The sequence below is a fragment of the Pseudonaja textilis genome, chromosome 1, assembly GCF_049901715.1.
Source record: "Pseudonaja textilis isolate UNSWEBS1 chromosome 1, rPseTex1.2, whole genome shotgun sequence".
NCBI classification, from domain to species: domain Eukaryota; kingdom Metazoa; phylum Chordata; class Lepidosauria; order Squamata; family Elapidae; genus Pseudonaja; species Pseudonaja textilis.
The window spans coordinates 87,538,555-87,565,135 of record NC_141990.1 but is presented as its reverse complement, the minus strand read 5'-3'; the positions used below and the strand labels follow the sequence as shown (position 1 = coordinate 87,565,135).

At 34.9% G+C, this 26,581-nt stretch overlaps 1 protein-coding gene across 1 annotated transcript in view; it reads left to right on the top strand.

Moving 5' to 3' along the window:
- Positions 1-26,581, top strand: part of PEX7 (peroxisomal biogenesis factor 7) — a 55,011-nt gene that overhangs the window by 11,668 nt on the left and 16,762 nt on the right. Inside the window, exons 6-8 of the mRNA XM_026705556.2 lie at positions 16,492-16,598; positions 16,995-17,108; positions 19,281-19,336. Coding sequence (XP_026561341.1) covers positions 16,492-16,598; positions 16,995-17,108; positions 19,281-19,336 — 277 coding nt within the window. The remainder of the gene's footprint in view (positions 1-16,491; positions 16,599-16,994; positions 17,109-19,280; positions 19,337-26,581) is intronic.

The window sequence follows — 26,581 nt, the reverse complement described above, 5'->3', positions numbered from 1 at the left end:
ACTTTATTAATTTATTTGATTCTTTTTGTTAGTTTTTATTGATTTTTAGTTTTAGTTTTAGTTTTAAATATGGTTTTACATTGTGTAAGCCACCTCGAGTCTCCATGGGCGAATAGGCGGCAATATTAAATAAATAAATAAATAAAATTTCGTGAAAACCATAGCTCAGCCGTCTTTTTGGAGCATATGATCATACTTTAGGTCAGGATTATGCCTTCGGATTTGAAGGCACAAAGATTATTTGGAACCTGTAGGTTTGTATGTGTAGCATTGGACTGTAGCTCCTGGAAGTAGAAGAGCTGCACATGAATTGGTCATACTGTGATTTGAACCATTTACCTAGCTATTTAGTCATAAATAAACATTGTTTATGATAATGTAGTAGTAGTAATACTGGATGCAGTGATTGCCATCCTAAACGCTTTTCAGGTGTTTGGATTTCAGTAGCCATAAATCACAGCATAATCGCCAGGGATTTGGAAGTTGTTCTCCAGGTTATTGACCTCTTCTATACAATCTGTGCTTTTGAGTGTAGGGGTTGGGTGTTAGGTGAGAATTGGGGATACAGAACTTCAAATTTATATTTTACTATAATTTGTTCTCATTTAGTGACGGTTCACAGTTATGATGGTGATGAAAACATAATCTTGCGACCAGCCCTTCCATTTACAACCTTTGCAGGTCTGTAAAGCAATGGAAAGTTGAACTCACATTTTCACTTAATGGCTACTTCAGGCAAACAACTGAGTTACTGGTCCTAATTGTGGTCATTAAATGAGGACTTCCTGCACAGGAAAAATATTTCCCATGGTTTTGGGTCAGTCACTATTAACACAACTTAAATTACTTAAACTAACTTAAACTACTTCAGCAGAACTATTGTTTAGAAAAGAAAATGGTAGAAATGGTGCAATTTAAAAATGCAATGAATATATTTAACAAATAAATTGAACTGCTGTGAGAGGTGTGTTTATCCCATTGCAAAAATGGTGAGGGCTGGATTCAGATTTGATTAAGTGGCTTGTTCTATCTAGGCTTGGTTAACAAAGCAAAATATAAAACCATTGTTTTATCTTGCTTTAATTTCCTATGATTAAAGCTAATTTATAAACTAAAAGAGAAGGAGCTTGCTCTCCTCTTGCATAGAATAAAGAAAAAAAAGGAGGGGGAATACAAAAGCCTGAGGCTGAAGTGCTGGGCCTCTGAACTGCCTTTATTTATTCCCAACTAATGAATTAATCATTGTCAGCATGTTTAATTTTAAAATAATCAACAGGATTGTGTTTCGGAAAGATTTCAGTGTATATATGAGTGTTTTGTTTTTACAATTCAGCAGGTTGTAGAGCTTCTTTATGAGTGGAAGCAGAATAATAGCTCTGTCTCTGATTAGTAGCAGCATGATCATTTCTGTATTTTAAAAAGAGAGGTCAGTTGAGTGTTTCTTTCAAATGTAATGCCATTTAACACTTTGGTAATGCATCTACTTTGAGCATGATTGTTTGGAACCGAGTCTCCTTGCTTTGGATCTTTTTGCTTGTTTCTTTGAACTGCAGGCAATGTGCATATTGTTCTACTTCACAAGACACTATTTAGTTGGTCCCCCTGGCTCCTGGTGAAAGCCATATCATGCCAAGAATTGTTATCTGCAGCATTAAAAAACATTCTGTTTAACTGACCTTGTCTTCTGTATTAGTTTCCAAAGACAAGTCTTAATACACCATCATTAGGAATTTTGAACAACTCTGGCACTTTACATGTAGTATGGGTACATGTAAAGGATAGTTAGCTGCTGCTTTTATCATAAGGATTTTGTACTGTTCATCATCATAAGGTATTTGTATTGTTCAACAAATTAAACAAGTTACATTTTTTTACTTCTAGAAAACAAGCTATTGTCTAGAAAAGTCTTCCTAGTCACTTCCTAGTCTTCCTATCCGTTTTAATTTGCACCTTTTCAGCTAACCCCATTTCTAAATAGTCCCATTGCTCTGTGAATTTTCCACTTATCATCTATTTATGCTCTAAAAACATTTAAGTTGGCTGAGATATCTATTGTGTGCATGAGTTGTTATGTATGATTAGATTTTACATGTATAAAATGGAAAAGTGCATATTTGTGTGTGTATTAGATATATATACACTTATATAATAGACATGAAATATAACATATAGTAATGATCAACAAATATCTATGTTACAGAAATTAGAATAATCTGAATATCTACAACAACATTAATAAGTAGGAGACAAAAATCTGCAATCAAGCTCAGCTCACGTGTGAAGGAAAAACTAAATGCTTTTTTGCCTATGCTAGTTTGAACATTTTCATTTAAAAATTTGATTAGTGAAATAGTCATACTACTGTACTATTTTTTCCTCATTTGATAGCTTCATTAAGAAGAGAATATTTAACCAGGTGGATCTTTTTTTATTAATAGAAAACATCAGAAAAATAAAATTCAATACATTGGCAAATCTCATAAGTTTTAAAGACTTTTGCTGTTTTATAACCTTGGTATTCCATGCCAATACTTATTGCAGTTGCCATAGGTTTTGTGGGAACAAGAGTGTGTTCAGATTGGCTGAGCTACAAAAGGCTTTTAAGGTTTTGCTGTACCTTGCAGTTACAGAGCTACAGTGACTGAATTAATAGAGCAACTCAGCTTTAACAAGTGTACTTTGAGAACCTTTTACTTTGATAAATATAGTAGGAAATGTCTTTTGAATTACAGGTTGTCCTTGACTTATGACCACAGTTGACCCCAAAATTTCCAGTGCTAAGTGAGGCAGTTGCTAAGTAGTCGCACCTCATTTTATGACCTTTTTGCCACAGTTGTTAAGTGAATCACTGCTATAGTTAAGTATGCAGTCATTAAGTTAAGTAATGCAGTCATTAAGCAAATCTGACTTCTCCCATTGACTTTGCTTATCGGAAACTAGCTGGGAAGGTTCGTGATCACATGACCCAGGGACAGTACAGCTATCATGAATACATGCCAGTTGCCAAGCACCTCAGTTTTGATCATGTGACCATGGAGACTCTGCAACAATCATAACTTGAAATCCAGTCATAAGTCACTTTTTTCAGTGCTGTTGTAACTTTGAACAGCCACAAAACAAATGGTGAGCAATGTTGAGTAATGTAAGTCAGTAATGTTGAGCCCTGGTGACTGACTGAACAAATTCCTGAAGTTTTCTTGGCATATTTGTAGCTTACTAAGGCTAAGAGAGAAACTTGCTCATGCCTAATACAGGGCCAGAGCACACAATCTCCTGGTTTCTAAACTGGTGCCTAGTTGTCATATAGTAGTATACTCTGGTTATAATGTTGCTCATAAAGAAAATTCCCCAAAGATTTGTAGATGTTCTGTAATGAGCCATTTCAACAGTGAATAATTTTTTAACAGATATTGTCTATCAGCTCAGTTAATTTATAGAATAAATAAATTGGACTAGAAGGGAATATAAAAGAGATTAATTATTTCCTTAGTGCTGATTGGTAAGTGTTGGAAAAGCACAATATACTTTTTTTTTTGTCTTTGCACTGTTTTTAAAAAAAGGAATGAGGCTTCTAGTCTGGAACTGAGATATCTGATAGGAACTTACCTGGTCACTAATGTTGACAGTGGCTAGAATCCAGGGAGCTACTTAAGCCATGCCTAAGGGCTTGGGAATGCCAAGACAAATCTTTGTTTTTAAGTAAACATGTTAACATGTAATAAATCTGTGTAAGATCTAAAATTTAAAAAACAACAACCAAAAAACCACAAGAATAAAGTCCTATGGTTCTTGAGATTCCAACCCACTCTTATATATTCTTAGCTTTAAGTTAAGCTAAGATATAATGCACAAAATATAATATAATATCTGCAGGTGTTTTATTTTGATGACAATTTATTTGACTTGGCTCATCATAAAGGCCAGGTTGTAGTTACCTATATATTTATGAATTGAACTGAATTGAATTTATATAGTCACTTACCTCATATATGTATCTCGGGGCAACTTATGAACAATTAAAACAAACATTACTAATTTAATATTTAAGAATGTATTTAAAAAAGCACACACACAAAAGAATAATACAATTAAAAAAAACAAGAAAAAGCATATAAAACCATCATAAAAATAATAAAATTCATACCTGAGGTAATCACATCTAACAATAACACTCTATATAACCACCCTTTTGCCTTCCTGCATTTCCAGATCCCCATGTCCATTGGTAAAGCCAGGATTTTATGAAAGCCAGCAGGGGCGGAAGCAATCTAACCTCTTGGGGATGATGTTCTAAAGGGCAGCTGCCATGGCAGAAAAGTTTCTTCTCTTAGGTCCCATCACATGACTTTTCTTAGCTGATGGGACCTAAGAGCATGTCTCTCCTGCCTAATGAAACAGGTAATGTAAGTGGGTCTCTTAAGTAACCCAGTGCTATACCATTTAGGTCCCATTGATTTTATTCAAATGCTGTATAACAGAAAGAACATAAGCATACATTTTAAAAAATTGAATTACAATAAATGAAGAACAGTACAGACAGCAGTACTGTACATTATGTAAATTATAACACATCAATTAGCACAACCATGGCAAGTATATAAATGGTTTTCCAAAATGCTAACATAAACATTATTTTAAACCAATAACTAAGAATTATAAACTGAATCAAAATACTGCAAGCTTTACAATAACAAGTGCTTTTTTTAAGGAGACAACTAGACTTTGTGGTTTTTCTTTGAAGATGTTTTGCTTCTCATCCAAGGAGCTTCTTCAGATCTGACTGGATGGTGGGTAATAAAAATACTACAAGCTTTGATGCCAAAGTAGCTTCCTGTTTGGACATGTAGTTTGCATCCTTTTGGAGAGTCATTGAGGCAACTTGGAGGTTTGTCTATATCCTCTGGTCACCTGAGTGGTGCAAATGGCTGTGAAGTTGCTAAGGTAACAGAATGTGAGGCAACTGGCAGTTGGAACAGAGTTCTTTTCAGGTGGGCAGGGGGAGTAGAACTCCTTAGCATCAGAGCATGTTTATTATTATATTAAGAAATACTAATGATCTGATGGTCATTTCAAAAAATCCTTTCTTAGCAAGCATCTAGAAGCGAAGAGGAACATACGTGCCAAATTTCAAGTTTGTAGGCTTTACGGTTCTGGAGATTTTGTAAATGCTGCTGCATGATGGTCTTTTGCTTTTATATATATAGATTACCAACCACAGTGCTTCTCCAGAGATATCTTTATGCTTCTCTAGAGGAAAGTAAGTTGGTGTAAATAAAATACACGTGAATAAATAGCAAACTCTAAAATGATATTGACAGCTTTAGATAGTTTGTGAGGTGCTTTCAGTTTCCTGCAGCATGTGCTTAATCAAATTGTCAGCAAATGTGTGTAAAATCTAAAAGAAAGATTTAAAGTTAAAATTTAAAGGGAAAATAATAAAAAGTGATTGAGTATTTAAGACCTTGCAGTTGTGCAAATTATAGCCATAAGCATGGATGTGAAGGGGAAAATAGATTACAGCACAGAAAAATAATGGGCTTGCCTGAATGGCATTTCAATTAAGGTGTATTCAGCATTAAATATGTTCAGAAAGAGGAAAGCACTTTGCAGAGCTGTTAATACTGCATTCAATCATCTATATTTCTATGGGTGCTTTCTCACTTGCTTCAGTTCTTGTTTGGAATTGGAAAGCTTGATAAAGAAGTACAGTTGTTAAATCTGTGTAGATCATTCTATTATAATACCAGTACCAGTTTTTAAGCTAGAGATCAGCTTGGAAGGATGGCTTTGCCTGATCATTGTCTCTCTGATAACAAAAGGCTAGTCATGTGGAAAATGTCATTAAAGAAATGATATAAACAACAAAACTGCCGGATAGCTTAAAGGGTTTAATTTGTACACAAGGATTCTTTCTGTTCTCTACCGGCACAACAAAATTGAATATTGTATAAAGAAGATTAAAAATGTATCCATGATTCATTGAGAACAACATAATCAACGTTGTACAGATGATGCTTCATCAATCACTTACTGAGCTCACCTTTGCAATTGGTTTTCCCAGTTTGGTGTAAAAACATTGCTTTATAAAATAAAAACACTGTACTTAATGTATCTTACAGTTTTCTGAAATGAAGTGATACACAAAGTAGATGCTTACTATGAGAAATATTCTGGCATCTCTCTATAAAGGGAAATTGAGAAGGTCCATTGTTTGCAAAGACCTGTAAAAACTTGACCTAACAGCAAACTATTACTTTTGCTGTTAGAAATGTAAGTGTTGATATATGCTAAAGTAAATTCAGATGGGGTTAGTTCCAGCATATTCCTACATTAAAAAAAGAAATTTTCATATATCTTCAGATGACTTAATCACATCACTCTTTTTCCCCCAATAATATAGGTGGTCCTTGACTTACAGCAGTTCATTTAGTTCAAAGTTACAATGGCACTGAAAAAAATGACTTAACAAGCATTTGTCACACTTACGATCATTGCAGCATCCCTATTGTCACATGATTTATGTTCAGGTGCTTAACAATTGGTTTATATTTATGACAGTTGCAGTATCCCGGGGTCACGTGATCTCCTTTTGCGACCTTCTGACAAACATCTGGGGAAGCCAGATTCACTTAACAACTGTGTTACTAATTTAACAACTGCAGTGATTGGCTTAACACATAGGTGTCAAACTCACTGCATCATGTTGCTGTCACATGACATATAGCAACTTTTTTTTCACTTTGCGGAGCTGGGGTGGGCATGGCCTCTGCGGGACACATTGAGCCCACGGCCTGCCAGTTTGACACCCCTGGCTTAACAAATATGGCAAGGAAAGTCATAAAGTGGGACAAAACACACTTAACAAATTTATCACTTAGCAACCTTAATTCAGGGCTCAGTTGTGGTTGTAAGTCAAGGACTACATTTATTAAAATTGGTATGATGTTTTTCTAAAGATTTCCCACTACTGTTATGGATCCTGGTCTTTGAATTTTTATATGAAAGTATAAACAGAAGAAGTTGCAAGCTATTTAGCTCTTGAGTAATTTAAATTCTTTTTCCATGTTCAGTACTTAACATTTTAAGAGTTTGACAGCAATGTTAATGACCACAGTGCAACGTAGGAAAGTAATTAACAGTTGAGGTATCTGGAACTGCAGATAATGTAAGATATTGGCTGTCTCAGAAGCAAACAAAGACTTTAAATTGTTAGGGGGAAAAATCTCCTACACTTCTGCAAGTATGGTTCTTATGTACTGCTTCTGTTTTAATTGGGACACAATAGGGTATGGTGTTATTTTAGGACAAGTATAGCCTCTTTTGAAAATGCTAGGTGATAAAGAGTGTTGATTTTTCATCATTGGCAATTAAATATGACTAGAAAATGATCTTCTGATTTTATGTGAATGGACTATTAAATCCAAGAAAGATTAGACATTTTTAATATACCTAATGGGCCAAGACTTGCAGTGTTGACAAAAAAAAATTGCTTAGGTTGGAGCATATTGACTTTGCCAGCTTATTAGGAAAGTTAACATTATGTCGGTATTGCAGTTATGGTAGCCAGATGCACTGACATGTTGATTTAAAACTGACTGGTCACATTTCCATTTATGACAATATATGTGATAGCATCCCCAGACATTAGAAATGATTGAAAAGTGACACAAATAATTGGGTAACTACAGTAGCAAGTTTAATTTGGAAATCTTTTGCTGGGCTTTATGATTACAGTTAAGTATGGTTGGATTTCAGACCTGTGGAGTCTATTTTCTTTTTTGTAGGACCCTGAGGTTAAGTAATCAGAGACAGAGATTCAAGTGGTTGAATGTGCATACATACTCAGAATTAGGAGATAGGTTCTTAATCTATATCCAACATTAGACCAAAGCTCAATAATCTTTTTTTTTCATTGTTAAAAAAGTTCTTCCTGATTTTTTCCTAATTATTATTTTTAACAAACTAATTAAGGGTGAAAAGTTTTTTCATGGGTATATTTTTGCCTAATTAGAAACCTGAATATTGGATTCTAGCTTAATCTATTAAAGATCTGAGTTCTGCTAAGAGTTAAGTACTTTAAATATTATGCAATTCTTGATCTAATTTTAGAACTATTGCCAAAGATTAGGGGTTATAAAAGGTTCTGCTGGTGGATACATATCTTCCATTACTGATTTCATCAATACATAATACACTTGAACTGTATTAAGATTAAATTATGATTGTTATGCTAAATGAACAAATAAATGCATATTTGATCCACTATAGACTTGTACAGCTTGTTCTTGACTTACAACAGTTTGTATAGTGACAAACTGTTGTACAGTTTGTCAACAAACTGCTGTTTAGTTACAATGGCACTGAAAAAAGTGACTTATTACCATTTTTCACACTTGCAACTGTTGCAGCATCTCTATGATCGTGTGAACAAAAAGACACTTGGCAACGGACTCATATTTATGACGACTGCAGTATCCTGGGGTCATGCGAGCCCCTTTTGCAAACTCCTGATGAGCAAAGTCAATAGGGAAGCCAGATTCACTTAGCAACTGTGTCACTAACTTAACAACTGCAGTGATTCATTTAACAACCATGGCAAGAAAAGTGATAAAGTGGGGTAAATGTCTCACTTAGTAACAGAAATGTTGGGCTCAATTTTGGTCATAAGTTGAGGATGACCTGTATCATTAGATTTCTCAATCACTATGGAATGAGATTTCCGTATATGATACAGTATTATGTACAATAGTTTATTATTAAATATTTCCTGATCATAAAAGAACAGAGTTACATAGTTGCACATATTCCAAATACATAGGCCTACATCAAACTGGGCATTTTACAGCCTCTGGCCATATCCAGCCTTTTCACTGTCTCTGTGTAGCCCACATAAGGTCAGTCAGAAATTAGAAATCAAATGTAAATAAGCACACCATAGTGGGCAGGAGAAGAAGCCAAGTTGGGTCTGCTTCTGTGCAGTTACCCTGTTTTGCTTCACTTGGCTGGCAGCCATGGGGAGGATGAGAAGAGAACACTTTTCTGAGCCTCCACAACTCTTGCCCCTTGCCTGGAGCAGCTGAGGAGTTGAGGTGACAGAGTTTGAAGACATCAAATCAGGTTACATTGGTTCAGCCCTCCACAATAGCCCCAGTTTCTTATGTGGCCCTTTGGGAAAATTATTTGCTCATCCCTGGCCAACATGCCCCAACTATTTCCAAGCATAATTTTTTTATGGCAGATGTTAGCAGCTGTTTTGGTAGCTAGCTGATATGCTAGAGCTGATTTGATGGGGCATTCTCTCTCTTTCCCTCAAATTGGGACAATAAAAAATAGATGTACAGAGAAAAGGTCAAAATTGCAAATGGAATCAACTGTTGCCGAGAAATTTCGTAGAACAAGAAACCCGTAATTTATCAATCAGTGTTTACAGTAATTTATAACCACGCTACTATATCTAGCATTTTCCTTTTGTTTTGTTTTTTTTAGATGCCAATGCAAACAATGCCATATCAACATCATTCATATGAAAACAAATAATGTCATTAGAATTTTCTAGGCTTCCTGATAAAACCATCTTTTTCTGTGATTTTTATGCAGTGGTCAGATCAATATAACAAATGAGGTCTTCTACTTGGTTTTGCCTGCCAGTGAAAAGCTGTTGTTTTGGTTGGCATTGTTGTATCTCTAAGGCCCTTGCAACTCTGTTAACCTGTTATATAGTATCCTGCCAGGATAGCTTCTGTAAACACTGGCAGAGGTTCTGATGCATATGACTTTCTTCAACAAGCAAAACCAGAACAAAATCTTTTTTCCCCAGTAGGGGTTCCTAAAATATCTACAGTATACCTATTCTTTTAGTTGATGTTTATTCCCACACTGGATTAATAATAAACTGGAAAAATAATATTCTTTGCCACTATCCGCAATTTGCTCTCCAATGTTCCTTCATCCAGGTCTCCAAAAACCCATTTTTCAAATACTTTTCTACCAAAGTATTAATCTTCTTTTTAAATACACCTCAGTATTGTAGAAGAAATAGTTTGAATTTTGGTAGTTGCTTGAGTTTTCATTTGCTTGTTGTCAGATTCAGTACAGAATGATGAACGACAGTCAATAAATTTGTATCATAGTACATTTCAGTTTGATATCATGGCTTAAAATGTACAGATTCAATAAAACCATCATTGGCTATCAGAATTAATAAAGAGTTGAAAATGAAACCAGATTTAAATTCCCATAAAAGATAAGTACCTTTTACATTTTTAATAATTATAGTATAGGCATAATACCAGTGGAACATGGTTCCAAAAAAATACTAGATGAAAAAGCTCCCAGCCACACTGTAACTAATTCGGTACAGAGAAGTAATTGTCAACTCTCAACATAGACATGAGCTTTTCTAAAAAGTGGAAAATAGATCCAGAAGAGCCCTTGCCTTCTTGTTCATCTTCTTTCAGTTTTTGAAATTCCATTTGTAATTCTTCAAAAGATAATGCCATTTTTTTCTTTTTTTTAGAACAACCCAAATGTCTTTAATCTTTCAAGAAATAGTTCACAAAAATCCCAAAGTCACAAAACAAAACAAATCAGAGCAAACAGTTTCATTTAGCACTTTATTTTTTCTATATTTTCTCTTCCTAGGGTAGAATTCAAATACACAGTTCCAAAGTAGTCTTCTAGAAGTTGTAATATCTTTTATTTCTGATCTTATAAACTCAAAGCAGTCTCCTTCAGTACAATCTTAAAATAAGTCTTTATCTCTTCCCTTCCACTTATAGCAAATAAAAAGAATTTTAGATTTTTAATTCCAATGTCCAGAAATCCTTTATCCCCTTGGCTTTAAATTTCCAGTTAGATTACCTTCTGTGCCCAAGTAAGTTTTCCAGATTTCCATCTGCTGTTTCTGTGGGGAGGGAGAGTGAAAAAAAATAACTTTCCCTTTCCAGTTTTCTTCTGCCGCTTTTACGATCTTCTTTGGGAGACAATGTATCCTTCAAACGATTTAGTTTCCAGGGCGTTTAGAAGTTTCTTGTTGTTCCAGTTCAGCCAACCCTTTCGCTTTCTCCTACTTCCTCCAGCATGAATCTTACCCGGCTGCAGGCTTTGTGGCGGCCATTGCTGACCGCCGCTCCACTGCCTTGGGAAAAAGGGGTTTTGCCGGCTGAGGAGGGGGTTTGTGGTACTCCCAAACCCCAATCTGGATCCCCTCTCTCTTCGGCTGCCTCTACGGGGCAACCATATCCTCCAAATCCGTTTGGATCGGAGGCACCTCAGCAGCGAGTGCTGCAGGAATCGCAGAGAGTCACGAATTCCTGCCGCCGCTGAAGCCTTGCAAAACCGGAAGCCCAATGGCGATTTCTACCTATCAAGAAATACAACAATGACAGGAAGGCTGGGATGAAGAAGAAGACGCCATCTTTAATGGACAAATATTCTTAGTGGAGGAAGAAAAGCTAAAGGGGGGCAAGGAAAAGGTGAACTCAGGACTTAAAAAAGCAACCAAGAAAAAGAAAAATAAGGTGAAAAATTGATATGATGTCAGAAAGCAACAGAAAATAGAAATACAACAGAGAGGGAAGACTAAGAGAGTGAAATTTGAGAGATGGGGGGGTCAAAAAGCTAGAATTGATAAAGGAAGGGAAAAAGGAAAGAGAAGTCATAAAGGTTTTAAACAAGATGTTAAAAAACAGGTTTTTTTCAGAGATAAGGGGTAAGATATAATTTTATAAAAATGATTCTGCAAAAGTACATAAGATTATATCGTAGATATTAGTATTTGAAACTGAGTCCGAAAATTAAAATATTATATGAGTTAATAATGCATTAAAGGGAAGCTATGAAAACGTTTAAGATTTAATAATAGAGTTTAATTTCCTATGAAACATTGCTCTTATTATATCATAAACTCAATATTCCTTTTTTTTTGGTTTTATTACTACTTATTAAATTTAATATTACTTGTTTGTTTTATTATTTTGAAATGTAGTACTTAGAATGTACGAAGCAGAATCAGTACGGAAAATATGTATTATTTTAAGTGTTAAACTTAGGGGAAAGATAAAAAGTTGTCATACTTCAACCAGTGTTTACAGGATAAATATTGTATTAGAAAGACAGGATAAAAAGATGATTGAAAGAGAACGGACAAAAGTTGCAAGTATAATTATTTAAATTGAGATGAAATAAATAAAATAGAATTAAAAGAGTGAATAGGAGAGAGAAAATATGTAGAAAATATAGAATGTTAAGTAAGATATGAAATAGTATATTAAGTGAGCATGAATTTGATTTATGTCTGTACAAAAAGATTTAACCTGGGGTAAGCCGCTTTCCAAAAAGAAGTTTTATATATTTATGTTTTGTGTAATGTTTGTCTATGTTTGAAAGGATGTGGAAGAGAACTAATGAAACTATATACAATGAATATATATAATTCAAGGCAAAAGAAACACAATTAAATAGAAGGAAAGGGAGCAATAAAGAGAAGCTGGGAAAAGATATGAAGTTGAACAGATAAGATAAATATACATATTAAATTGTGTTTGTATAGAAATGTGATAATTTGGAATTATTTTGTTTTTAAACAAGATGTTTCATTTGTTTTTTTAGAAAAGATATTTTATGTTACTACATCCTATGTTTTGTTTGTTTGTGTATTGTTTTCAAAAAATTAATAAAATTTGTTCCAAAAAAAACCAACCCCCATAGACATGAGCTTTTTTTTTTTGCTCCTGTGCATAAGGGCTGGTGAGTTAAAATTAACAAGTTAAACTGTTATTTTTCACAAGTGTGTAGAGATGGGCACAAGGTGAAGTAAAGGTAGTTTGGAGCAGCGGTTGCCAACTGGTGGGCCATGGAAAAATTTTGGTGGGCCGCAGAAGAAATGGTCCCCAAAAGCAATTAATCTGGGCCACGCAGTTCTTGCTCCTCCCGGCTCTCTGAGGGACCCCGGAGTCAGATCCCTGAGATGCACGCACCAACCAGCTCCTACACCGGCGGCAGCAGCAATCTCCTCCCCCAGCGCCTCTCTAGCTTTGACTTGTTCCCGTCTCTCTCTCGTTCCTCCCCCCCCGCCCACGTGCAGGCAGGAAAGGAAAGGGAGACAGAGCCATGCACAGCTCTCCCCTTTTCCAGCCCTTGCTGCTTCTCCCAACATAGAAGCCTCGGAAACACAGGCAAAGCCACCGCAGCGGTAGCGTCCTGAGTTGCCTTAGCATGCTCGGTTAGTTAGGAGGAGGAGGCAGTAGTGGAGAAGCAAGCAACTTGGGGTGCTACCGCTGTGGCGGCTTTGCCTGCGTTTCTGAGGCTTCGATGTTGGGAGAGGCAGTAAGGGCTGGAAAAGGGGAGAGCTGTGCATGGCTCCATCTTCCTTTCCTTTCTGCCTGCATGCTGCCGCCACCCTGTGTGGGAGCGTGCATCTCAGGGACCTGAGCCGGGAGGCACAGGAACTGCAAGTGGGAACATTTGATGATTTCGAAGAACTCCTGGAACATGGTAGATTGGCGTTTTGTAGGTCTCAGTGAAAGAGTGAGCTTTCTTTCGTCTCCTTTCCTTCCCTGGTAATGCGAGAGATGCTTTCTCTCCCCACCCCACCCCCAATTAATCACCAAGAGCGGCAGTCCTGCTGCAGGCTCCTGGAATGGCAGCCAAAGGGTGCTGCCCCCCCAAGGAGAGCAAAGCCCCCTTTCTGCCTCTGCTTCTCCCAGCAGCAGTTGCCCCAAGGCCCCTCAGCTCAGACACACACACACCACCCACTCTTCTGTCTCTTTGGAAGGTGCCGGGTAGGGGGAGCCTTCCAAGAACGTTTTATTTTATTATCATTAAGCATTTACATTTTTGTTATAATTAAATAAGTAAGTGTGTGTGTGTGTGTGTGTGTGTGTGTGTGTATATATGTATACATATATATATATGTATATCTTTGTATGTATGTACGTGTGTGTGTGTATGTGTGTATATACATATGCATATACACATACACATACATACATACATACATACATATATATATATATAATTTATATTTAACATTAAAAAATTATATTAAATATATTAGCTTAAAAAAAATCGTATTAGTGGTCCTCGGGATTTTTTTTTTTTTAAATAAACTTTATTAATTTTACTTTTTTAAAAAAAAGACAACAACACAGCTATAAATTATATACAACAAAGAGACGCACCAGTCTTGGCGTAAGCCAAGAGGGAAAGAAAGGAAAGTTTGAGAGAGGAAAGAGGGAAAGGGAAGAGAAGGGGGGAAAAGTGGGGAAAACAAAGGTAGGAAAGACAATTATAATAAAACCATATTTTGTGACTGTCAGTAAGGTCTTTTCTTCTTCAAAGCTATCGTCGGCCTTAGTCTTCTTAGCGGTGAACTATCTTTGATTAAGCCAAATATACAAAGGATTCCAATTGCTAGAATAAATTGAAGATTCTTTATTTTTTAATGCTTGGGTTAGATTGTCCATTTCTGCACATTGTAAAATTTTCTGAATGACCATAAGTTCAGTGGGGATAGAAGGTAGTTTCCAGCACTGGGCAAATGCCAGGGTCCTCGGGATTTAAAAGTATGAGTTTGGTGGTCCCTGAGATCCAAAAGGTTGGCGACCCCTGGTTTGGAGGACATCTGGAACAACCCAAATAGCAACACAGAGAACAAACTAGATCAGAAGCCAGAGAGTGGAATTGAGTAATACATCCAGCAGACTGCTACATTATTCCAGATGGGAGCTGATCAGTGTACAAATCAGCTGCTTTGCCACCTCAGCTGTGAACCAGCAGATTCTATTAAGTGCTCATTAAAAATGAAAGTTACAAATTTAAGTGGCTATATTGATAAAAAGCTTGAATAAAAGTCCCTCAGATTTAGATTCCTTCCTAGATGCAAGATGTCCATACCTGAAGGGATGGAAAGTTGGCAGAGTTACTTATGTTCAATTTTTGATGGTGAATATCCTTCCAGACAGGCTGTGATGCTACCAAGATACTTGGAGTGAGATGTCCAGAATGGAAAAATTGGAGACAGGGAAAAAGTCATCAAACTGAGCCTGATCTAGTGATCACATCTTAAAGAATTGCAGATTATTGCTCCTTTCAAAACTGGCAGCATTAATACTTCTTCACATTTTTTTTTTAATTTTTCTATTGGTTAGCCATTAAAATATTGGACACAGTGTGACCGTCCTGGCAACATTTTTGCCATACATACTAAAGTATACGATACATATCTTATATATATTTATACATTTATACAGTTAACTTATCCAGTATATACATTTATATTGTTTTCTGTGCTGTTAGTTTTATATCCATCATATTATCCATCATATTTAATTGTAATTATATATATAACTTCAATTATCCATTCTACAAATCCTGATTAGTTTTTATTCTGGGTCGTCCCTTTCCGTTCCCACCATTGATAGAATTTATTCCATATCCCATGATACCCACAAAAAATGTTAATGACCTCATGGATTCAGCTGTTCACGCCGTGTCTATTTGCCTGAAGGGAGAGGGAAGGAGGCATGGATAGAATCTGCAGGTAACAGAGTTCAAGTATCCACTTCCTAGGATACTTGTAAATGTTCAAAAGTATCCAAAGTTATGCCACAAAATGGTGCTTGGTTTCTCCACCAAGTGCCATGATCAACTGGCACCCAAACTTAGGGCAGATATGATTGAGTTCATCTGACAGGAAACCCTCAAATTCATTTTTTTACATTTGCAGGACTTTGGTCTGCTATCCCTACCTGAAAGGCTGTGCAGGCCATCATGTGGGAATTAAAGATGCAATAAATGTAGAGACTAATTGCTGATTTGCTATGCTTGTCGGTACTATTTAAGCTCTTACAAGTATTCAACGATATCCTCCTTTTTTGCCACAACTGCTTTAGATATGTTTTCAGTCACTTTGTTTTTCACAGTGTCTTGACAAACAAGGAGCCATGAGTCCAGAAGCACCCTGAAATTATGAAACTTATGACCTATACCAATAAAGCAGAGATTAGTATTTTTTGAGGAATATTTTTTCTGGCTTGGCCTATCTTCAAAGTACAACATCAGTCTTGAAAATTGGATAACTGGCCATGTTTGAATTTCCTAACATGATTTTACTCAATTTATGGTTTATTTCACTTTCATTTTTCATAGCATATTTTCCACAGAATTATATACTGTATACCTGATACAGTTATCTTTTCTAGCATATGTATAGCTATATAGTGATCCATAGTCACAATTAAATTTCTTTAAAATTTCAACAAAAATAATTAAAAAATATCAGTTTCTTCACATGGCTAATAGCACTAATTCCTCTTTAAAACGTACATGTTAAACTTCTTCCTTTAGGGTTCAGTGCTTTTTCATTCATGAAGTGACCAGTTTGATGAACTAAACAGCCTTTCTAAATAAATATGTTAATTATCTCTCCATCCTTTCTAAACAATGTATAAATATTATATAAAGTTTCATTTATTAATGTGTCTGTTTCAGGTGACCAAACTCTACGGATTTGGGATGCAAAATCACCAGGACTCCCAGTGATAATTCCTGCTCACCAAGCTGAGGTTTTAAGTTGTGATTGGTGCAAATATGATCAGGTACAATAAATATAAATAGTGCATTTTTAAACAGCGGAGAAGCTGCTTTTATTATTTTAGGATTTAGATTGCTTCAGATTATGATTGTTCTCCATTTGCAATTGATTTTAATAATACTGACGGCTTTATACCTATCTTTATATTGTATCTTTCTTTAATTTATTCTCAGTGTAGTAGTAACAGTGTAGTAACATTGAAATAAGCTGAGCTATCAGATAGTAGCTGATCCAAAGTCACCCTGAAATCCCAATTTTAATTTATCTTTGGATCTCTGAAAATCCAAAGTTTTTCTCATATTGAAATTTCTGTTAGCCACTGTTGTTTAGGTTTACAATTTGAGAGCTGTTGGTATTCTTAGAATAAAACTCTTTGTGCATTGCATTTTTTTTTTATCAGAACTTGCTTGTAACAGGTGCTGTTGACTGCACTTTGAAAGGCTGGGACCTGAGAAATACCCGCCAACCTATGTTCAGTCTGCTCGGACATACATATGCAATAAGAAGAGTGAAAGTAAGTTTTAATATTTTTCTGATTATTACATTTCTAAATGGTTATGAAAACAGGCAGTCCACAAAACCCAGCAGAGCGTTTGATGAGCTCCACATTTGTGTTCAGCAGGCCCTGTCTCCTTCTTCTGTTGTGTGGGTTTTACATTATAAAATATTTATAGACCATCCTTCACCAGATTGAATTCTAAGGCAACATAAAAAATGATAATTTCAGTAAAGAAGATAAATACAAAATAATAATATCAGAAGTAATAAATGTTAAAATCAGGTAAAACCTGAGCAGCAGGGTAGATTTTAAGAAATATTTACAACAATTGTATAGTATACTAAGATGATGATGGCAGTAAAATAGTCAGGAAAAGTCATTGTTCATCTTTTACTGGTTAATTTTTTTAAATAGACAATTATTATTTTTTATTTTATTTATTGCCTTTGAATCAAGGTTAACTCCTGGAAACTGCCTGGTCAAGTTTTCTTGGCAAGGGTTTTTGGAAGTGCTTCCACTATTGCTTGCTTCCTAGGTCTGAGAGAATGTTGCACAAGGTTACTTAGCTGGCTTCAAGCCTAAGGGAGAAATAGAACTCACAGGCTCCTTAGCCTTAACCACTATACCAAACTTGTTCCTATTGACAGTGGGAATAGTCATGTCATAATGTCAGTAAACCATTTGAGGAAGTCCTTGATTTATGATCACACTTGAGCCCAAAGTTAAGTTGTTAATGAGTTTTGCCCCATTTTACGACCTTTCCACAATTGTTAAGTAAATCAATTAAATAACAATGTTAAGTTAGTAACACAGTTATTAAGTCTGGCTTCCCCAATCACTTTGCTTGTCAGAAGGTTGCAAAAGATAATCACAGGGCAGTGGGACTGTCATAAATACATGCCAGTTGCCAAGCATTTGAATTTTGATCACATGACCATGGGGATGCTGCAGTAGTCATAAGTATGAAAAAAGTGGTTGTAAGACAAGGATTACCTGTACCCTATATTTTGTTAGCAAGCTAGTTAAGTATTGTTTTGAAACCAAATTAGTAAGTGCTAGCTTGAAAACTGCTTACCAACAATCCTTCACCATACTAAAGCTAGGTGTCCGTTTGCCCATTGCAGAGTTTGGATATCCAGATTACCTGAGTTACAATAAACTGTAAAGTGTGAAGATATTATACATCCTACCCCTCTCCTAATCCAAGCCATTAATTGGTAAATGAAGGCTGTGCAAACTAACTTGATTCTAAACCATATTGAATGTGAAATGTTCTATTTCAGCAGCTGTTTTAATTGTAAAACAGACTTGCAAACATTCAGAAAGTATTCAGAATTTGAAACGTGAAACTTATTTTGTTTCTAACAGAAACTCAGATTTCTGTTAAGACATTCTTGCTGTTTCAGCATTTAAGGGGGGAAAAATAAAGAGATGTTTAGTACTATAAATCTTTCTGAGGAAAAATTGCTCTTTTTTATGAATGTGCTTGAAAAAGATTGGTTTAAAGTGAATGTTGCTGAAATCATCTATGAGTGTAGTAGAGTTTGGCTCTTGGTCTCCATCTTTGCTGCAACTTTTGTTCAGCTTTCCGGTTTGTGCCAAGGGCTATATGATTAATAGTCTACTCTTTGTAATGGGTGAAATTATAAAAACTTCTGTTGCCAGTTTTCATCCTTGAATCCAATTGATTAAGTTAAATTGAATCCAGATTAAGTTATTTTGGTAATTAAAAAGAATTCCTGCCTTGGTGTTAGCAATAGAAGACATCATATCTCAGAAGTGTTTTGTGAAATCATACAGATTTTCATAGGTATATATCATTGCTGCGGTACGTTTTAAAAGTGTTTTAAATATTTCAATAGTTTGGATTTTTAATTGCATTTTTGGTGATTTGAGAATTTATGGTCAATCTGTATCTTAGAGACACACACCATAACATCGTTAGGTGATGGATCTGTAAGGTATTTTATATTAAATTGAAATTTTAATTTATTGCAGGGATTATGGATGCTACACCAAAGCAACTTTATGTTGATTTTTATACAAAATAATATTTTCATTTGGTTCTCTCTAATACTGTTATTTTACAGAAGAATTTTTCTTTCTAAATATCTTTTCTCCCTTTCCTCCACCCCCACAAATATGTATTGAGACTTATGTATTGTGTTTCTCTTATTTCTTTTGCAGTTTTCACCATTTCATCCCACTATATTGGTTTCTTGTTCCTACGATTTCACTGTGAGGTACAGTAATTATTTTTGATTAAATTCACATAATCTGCCATGAACTTTTTGTGAAGCATACACTAATTTTTGCTAATAGTTTATGGAAACAGAATTTCCAGGGGAAGGTGCTACATTCTGCATCTGTGGCCTTCAAAAGTTTTGTGAGAAACAGTTTGATTATGTTTGTTAAATAGAGATGAGAAAAAGATGGTTTCTTCCTTATTTGTATAGAAAAAAATAGTCTTAGTGCTTTTAAAAAAAAGATAGCCTTTTCTTCCAATTCTAGTACTGGCAATGTGACGGAGAAAAGGTTATTGCTTTTCATTTCTTAATCAGCTCAATATTTTTCCTCTGTAACAAAGATTTTGTAATTTTCATTATCAATATTTGCATATGTGCAATATTCTTGAATCTCTATCTTCTAAGGCCACATGTCATATGCAGATGATGGAACTTTAAAGGGAATGTGGAAATAGAAATATTATTTGAAGTCGGTAAGCATACAGAGAATATGCAGTGGGTGGGCTGAATCTGTTCTCATATTACTAATGGACAGTGCTTTTAGATGGAGACTTATAACTGTTAGATAGGTTCAGCCAGTGACCGTTTTTTTCTGTGATGGTACTTACAATTCACATAAAAACTATCTGGATTTTTGAAAAAAGACTATTGTGTAGTCTTATTTCTAGCTTTCTATAAACAAGAATTTATGTTTGCAGAGACATTCTCTGTTATGTAGACTGATAACTGTGGATGCCAAAGTCACTGCAGAAACTGTTCTTGGCAAGCCCTCTTCTATCTTTGACCAATTAAGAAATCTTTTTAATTGAAAAAAAAAAGAAAGTTGGACAGTTTATAAGGCAAAGTATCAAGTCCAAGTATTATCTTTATTTAAAAAGAAAGATAAGCAGCCAATGCATCCTTAGAAAATAAAAATGATGGATGTCATAGCTTGATGTTTTGCTTGCAGATAAGCTGGAGAAATAGAAAACAGCCAGTAACCAGAGCAGTAATTTTAGGAACAATCTTGTTTTCTAACAGCAGTTATATAATGCAAGTGCTTATATATGCTCTCAGGATTCCATATTAGTCTCATCACTATCATTCCTTTCACTGTAATTGTATTCTAAACCTAAACTCACCACCTTTTAACCTGGCACTCAAATTATACAAACCAGAATTTTTCTCATAACCAGTCAATATGATAATTGATCATGGCTACTAGAAGTACTAGGAACTATAATTCAATCCATCTGAAGATCACACAATTGGGTGGATACATGTTTGCTATTCAAACTGCATCCATATGAAGCATAGGAAGAGAATTGTATTTACTATGCAATTGTATTTACTATGAATTGTATTTAATCATAATGTTATTATTATGGATTATACTTGCAAAATTGCTAACTAAAATGTGTGTGTTTTTCCATTTAAATAATAATGAGCGAGAGGATAGTATTGGCCATCTGCCATGACAAATGCTCTTTAAAACTTTTATAACTGTTTTGCTAATCCGTATCTTGGATTCAGTAAGATTATTTTTCACAAATGGAATATTTTTTTATAATAACATTGTGCCATTTGTTATTGTTAAATTGTTTTATGAACCTTGAACTGTTTCTTCTGGTTTTTGGAAGATAAGCTTTGTGTTCCAGCATTAATAAAATCAACTAATTAAGTATTTCTGTAGGCTTTTAAAAAAATAAAACAGACCTGAGCTTTTCTCTGGATTATTATATACTATTATTGATAAGCTGTAGCACATCAACAAAATCAGTTTATAACATACATGCATACATACATGCGTGCATATGTATTAGTCCTTCCTCTGCATTTCAGGATGCTTTTATTAGTTTGTTCATTTTCATTAAAAACATTACTTAAATAGAAGTACTTTTATTTATTTTTTAAAAACTAGTTCTTGTAAAGTTCCACTTTATTCTGCTTTGATCAGACCCCCATCTAAAATATTGTGTCTGGTTCTGAACATCATATGTATTTGAATTTTGGAAAATTTAGGAAACGGGGGAAGATATTATACTTGAAATGATGTCACATGAAAGAAGGCGAAGATCTGTTCTCTGTCATTTTGGAGTTCAGGCAATGAATAGATTAAAGTTTCAATATGGCAGAGGGCAACTGAACGTTTTGTAACAGTAAGAGTAATTTGATGGTAGAGCCAGTTTCCCAGTGATATGGTGGTTTCCCTTTTATTAGATGAGTTGCAACAGCAGCCAGACAGCCATCTGTTAAGGATGCTTTTGTATTCCTGCATTGAGCAGAGGATGAGTCAGTGCCTAAATTATCCCTTCTTATTTTATTATGTATGTTTATACCTATTTAAAATATCTATTGTTCAAAGAGATAGTGATAATGGTGGATAATTTATGTTTGTTTTGAAATCCAGAAAATGCTCTTGGAGGGCATGTTCATCATTAGAGTTAAGAAAGTAGAGAATTCTTTTGAGAAATATTTATTGGCTCCAAATAATCATAAACCACCCTCTAATTTACTGCGCAGGGCAGACCATTCTGCCAAGATGTTTTCTTAGAAGATACGTAACAACCTTGAAAAATTTTGTAAACCATTTTCTATCTTTCCCATCCAAATGCCCTATAATCAGATTGAAACTTGTTCTAAAGGTTATCTGGTTAGTGCTTTGGTGTCTGGAAAGGCCTTAGTTTAGTTCTCTTATTTATAATCTGAACTAACATTATATTAACATGTGACAGTAAAAGCAGGTATATTGAAGTGGCTTTGCCTAAAAGATTACTTACATTGATAGGGAATTTCTAGTTGTCATGATCCTGCATGACTGTTATGTAATTTTTCTCATGTAACTTGTTCTTTTGAATTGATTTTTTAAATGTGCATCCTATTAAGTTTCTGTTTTGATGTGCCTTATATAGAGACTTCCTGAGTTTTAAATGTTTACTTTGCCTTTTCAGTTCAGTATCCTAGGGATAGTTTAGAGTAAATTATAACCATTAAAAACGGGAAATAATAAAGCAATGTATAAGAATTTCAATAAATAATTTTGACAACTTGTCAAATAAAAGTTATGATCAACTTAACTAACCAAATAACTTATGTAACCTTAAAAGGTTTTACAACAAGAAGTCTCCAATTTTTGCTTTTAAAGATGGATGCCAAGGCCTTGCTTGAAAAAGTAGTGCATCATGAGATTAAAAAATACCATTGAATGAACTGCCTCAGAGAATATCTATTTTGATAGTGACAGTTCCTGAGTTATAGCTTACTGGAAGTTTGGTAGATATCCAGAGACCACCCAATCAAGAGCTTCAGACATGGGCCCGTCCAATTTATAGTTCAGATTTCAAATAAAATTTTAACCCCCCAAAAAACCTTCATTAGGAAAAAAAACCCAAACAGATGGATATTCTTTTTCTTAGCATAATAGGATGAAGTAAATTGAGATTATGCAACACATTCTACAAAACTTGTAGAAAATTGGGCTACTTTCATATTTTTTTTTTGTAAAAATGTACTTGGAAACATAATGTAATTTGTAGCAATAGAAGATTCACAGAAAGTTTAAGACCACTGCCTGTGTTAATTTAACTTTATTTATGGATTGGTCTTCTATTGGTAATGCTTGTACTAAAAAAAAGAAAGCAAAATGTGTGCTAAATAGAAGGAATGCTGAATTATTAGGAGAGCAGAAGCTCATTCATGTACTACTGTATTGATATTTACTTAAGCTCTTGCTATTTAAATAAATAAGTAAATAAATACATTTCAGCTGCTTTAGAGTTTATCAACTGGATGACAGCAATATACAGATGTATCTGTAGAAGCACCTCAATTTGATACTGATTTAATGAAACAGCAATTTTAACTCCTGGAACACTTAGCTTTTCTCATTCATCCCTTAAGTGCATCAACAGAGAGATTTTGGTTAAGAGGGAAAATCCTGCCAGCAACCTTTCTCCCCCCAACTTCTGTGTGCCAAGTATTTGTGTATACAGTTAGATCTTCAGCTTTGCTCTCCCAGTGTGCTGATCAAGCAGTATACTTTATATGAATTGCTTCATTTTTATTTTATTTATTTCTCGCATAATCTGGCAGCACAAGCAGGCAGTGAGGCAGGCTATCCCTGTCCATAATTGTTGAAATAAAGGATTTAGAGTAATTGTTGCAGCATTTGATCTAATCCTTTCAACCTGGAAACATTTTGGTAGGAACATCTGACACAAATGGAGTAGTAATCTAGTGGTTAAGTGCCACCTTGAGTTATTTAAAATAATAATAAACGCAAGATTAAAAACTGTGAGTGTGTGTATGTTGCTTATAGAGGAATTCCCATTGGGTTATGTTGGGTTTATTCTCTAGCAATAAATATCTAAGTTACATCTAAACATACTTCATTACTAATGTATTGTTATGTTACTAAATAAATACAAATCACTATTAATAATAATTACTGTATTTAAACTATATATATAGATGTCTTTTTTTCTAGTGTTGGAAAAAAATATCTTGATGATTCTTGTGTTCCTGTTATGATTTGGATGGATCCCTATGTGTTATATTTTAATTCCCATATGCTAAGTATTTTCTGTTACCATTTTAAGGGTGAACCTGTGATACTGAAAGTGCCATTTTAGTAGGTGCCACATAAATAGGTAATGAATCTAGGTAAATCTTTATATTTGATGTTATATTTTGCTATTTGACACCAAAATTTGCTTTGCAGTCCTATAGTTCTGAAAGGCTAAACTTTATTATAACAATTTAAAATAACTTTATATCTTAGTTGGGCACCTTCTAAGTATCTTAAGTTATTTTATATCTTAGATGATCACCTTCTAAGAAAACACTGATTTCTGATGGGCTCTTGAATTAGGGAAGTTTTCAAGAAAGATACACTGAGATTCTGTGATTTGCAATAGGGATTTTTCCGTTTATATCATCATCATAAGTCTCTGTGACTCAAGTAAACGGAGCTCTGATTTATAATTAGATGGCTAAAAATGAGAAAGGATTTAGTCGCAGAGAGCCTTCAAGAAATCAAAGGTTACACAGATAAACACAGAGGCTCAAAGGTTGCTTCATGGATGCCTTCAGCAGCACAGGGAGGCTGACACCCATGAAGTTCTTTCAGTTCAAATATTGATTGGCTGAATATCGAGGGATTGCATTTCCAGACTAAATCAAGAGGAATGTATGTTTAAATGAATCCAAATTTTGGAACCATTACTCCTATGTAATTGACATTTCAAGAATCTTCACACCACTTGTAGGTAGCCCATTTGAGGTAACTTGATTCAAAAATTGTTGCCCAACAATGTACCTTTTTGCCCAATTGAAGGTTACAAACAGGCAAAGAGACATGAGAGTTTTAGTAGTATATAGACTAGACAACACATGACTCGTTAGGTTGTTTCAAAGATATTTCCTTATCTAAACAGGGAAACAAAGCAGGGCAAAAAAGCAATGAGAGTGGGAGTGACTTCCAACTTCTTGCCAGCTCCCTTGTTAACTTTCCTTATGAAAAGCTGGCGAACAGTGTTAGAAATGATGATTGTGTGACAATTATGGCACTAAAGCAGCCACAATTTTGCCAAATTTCAGTGCCACGGGAATAATGATCTTCTATTTTGGATGCATTCTTTAAGTTTGCCCTTTTGAGGTGTGTTGATTAAAAATATTGTTGCCCTATGATGCACCATTTTGCAAAATTGAAACAGCAAACAGCAGAAACAATGGGCAGATAGATAAAAAGAGCTCTAAATACTATATCTTTTTTTCAGGAAAAGAATTCTGCAGATAACTGATCATTTTGCTTCCTTTCTGTACCCTTTTCGGTTCTGCATTTTATGAAATATAGTTACAAAAATTGCACTTTTGATCCTGTACTTCTTTAGTAATGCATAATGTTTAAATATATTCCTAACTTTTAACTTAGTTTTCATTTTTCTAGTCAAATACATTTTAATTTTCTGATTAAAGTACTGTTAAAGGAAATCAACTTAATAAGTAGATGCTTAGCTGAAGCATGTAAAAATCAAATGTGCTTCTCTCAATGTGAAAACATAATGAATAACGCATAATTTGCCATTTCTTAATGGATTCCTCAACCACTACCTGCACTCTACTTAATAATAGCGTATGAGTAGTAATAGAATTATATATCTTCCAAAAAAGAAAAAATGAATCATCGGTCACTGAAATACTGTAGATTTAATATTTGAATATTGTTTTCTAATGTCCATCTTTCCTCTTTGCTATATTCCAACAATGTTTGGTATTATCTCTTGACCATCATGACACTCTTGTCTTTCTACCTGACATAATTATGCCGAAAATATATTTTAACCACAAAGTTGTATTTTGAGATTCTCACTTCAGAACAATTTAGAGTCTTGCTAGCTTCACTATTGAATTGTAAGAAGACAGGGATGGGCAAGAACTGTTATAGTGGCTAATGTATTTGATGCCAGAGAGACACATTTTGTCCTCCCATCTGCAACCATAGCAGATCACTTTGTGATTTTCAGCCCAACCTACCTCACAGTGTTGTTGTGAAGAAATATAGTAGGATGGACCACTATGTATGTGCCTTGAGTTCTTGAACAAAGATGAGAGCCAGTTTGATCTAAGAGGTTAAGGCACTAGAATGCAGGAGACCAGGAGTTCAAGTACTGCCTTAGTCATGAAAGCCATCTAAGAAATCTTGGACCAGTTACTCTCTCTCAGCCCAATTTACCTCACAGGTTTGTTGTGTGGGAAATTGTTAGGGATACACCCTAGCAGAATCTGCACGGCAGTCAGGCAGGCAGGCAAAATATGTGAGATAAACGTTTTTGTAGCTTACACTCAGTAAAACAGATACACCGTGCTAGTTAAATAGTTTATTCCAGTAAGAGTTATAGCATAGTCAAACAGTCCATATATCATTCACTAATTCAGTCCGTACAGGGATTATTCAGTTGCAAATTCCAGTGTCGAAAAAGAGAGGTCAGTAAACTTACAAATATCAGTCCAGTAATATATCTCCTCGCAGTAGAATATGAAGAAGTCAAAAACTCCTCTCTTCCTTTCAGCAACTCAGCAGTAGGGGAAACACGCAGTTAACAAACCATCAATTCATCAAACCAAGCAATCATCAGCAATCGTCAGGTTCTCTTGCTCCCTCTTATGGCGGTTTCACACCGCACCCAAAATTACATGCTTTGCAGTTTAAAGTGACACACACTTAAACTTACAATCATAGTTTATATATATTATTTTACCCAA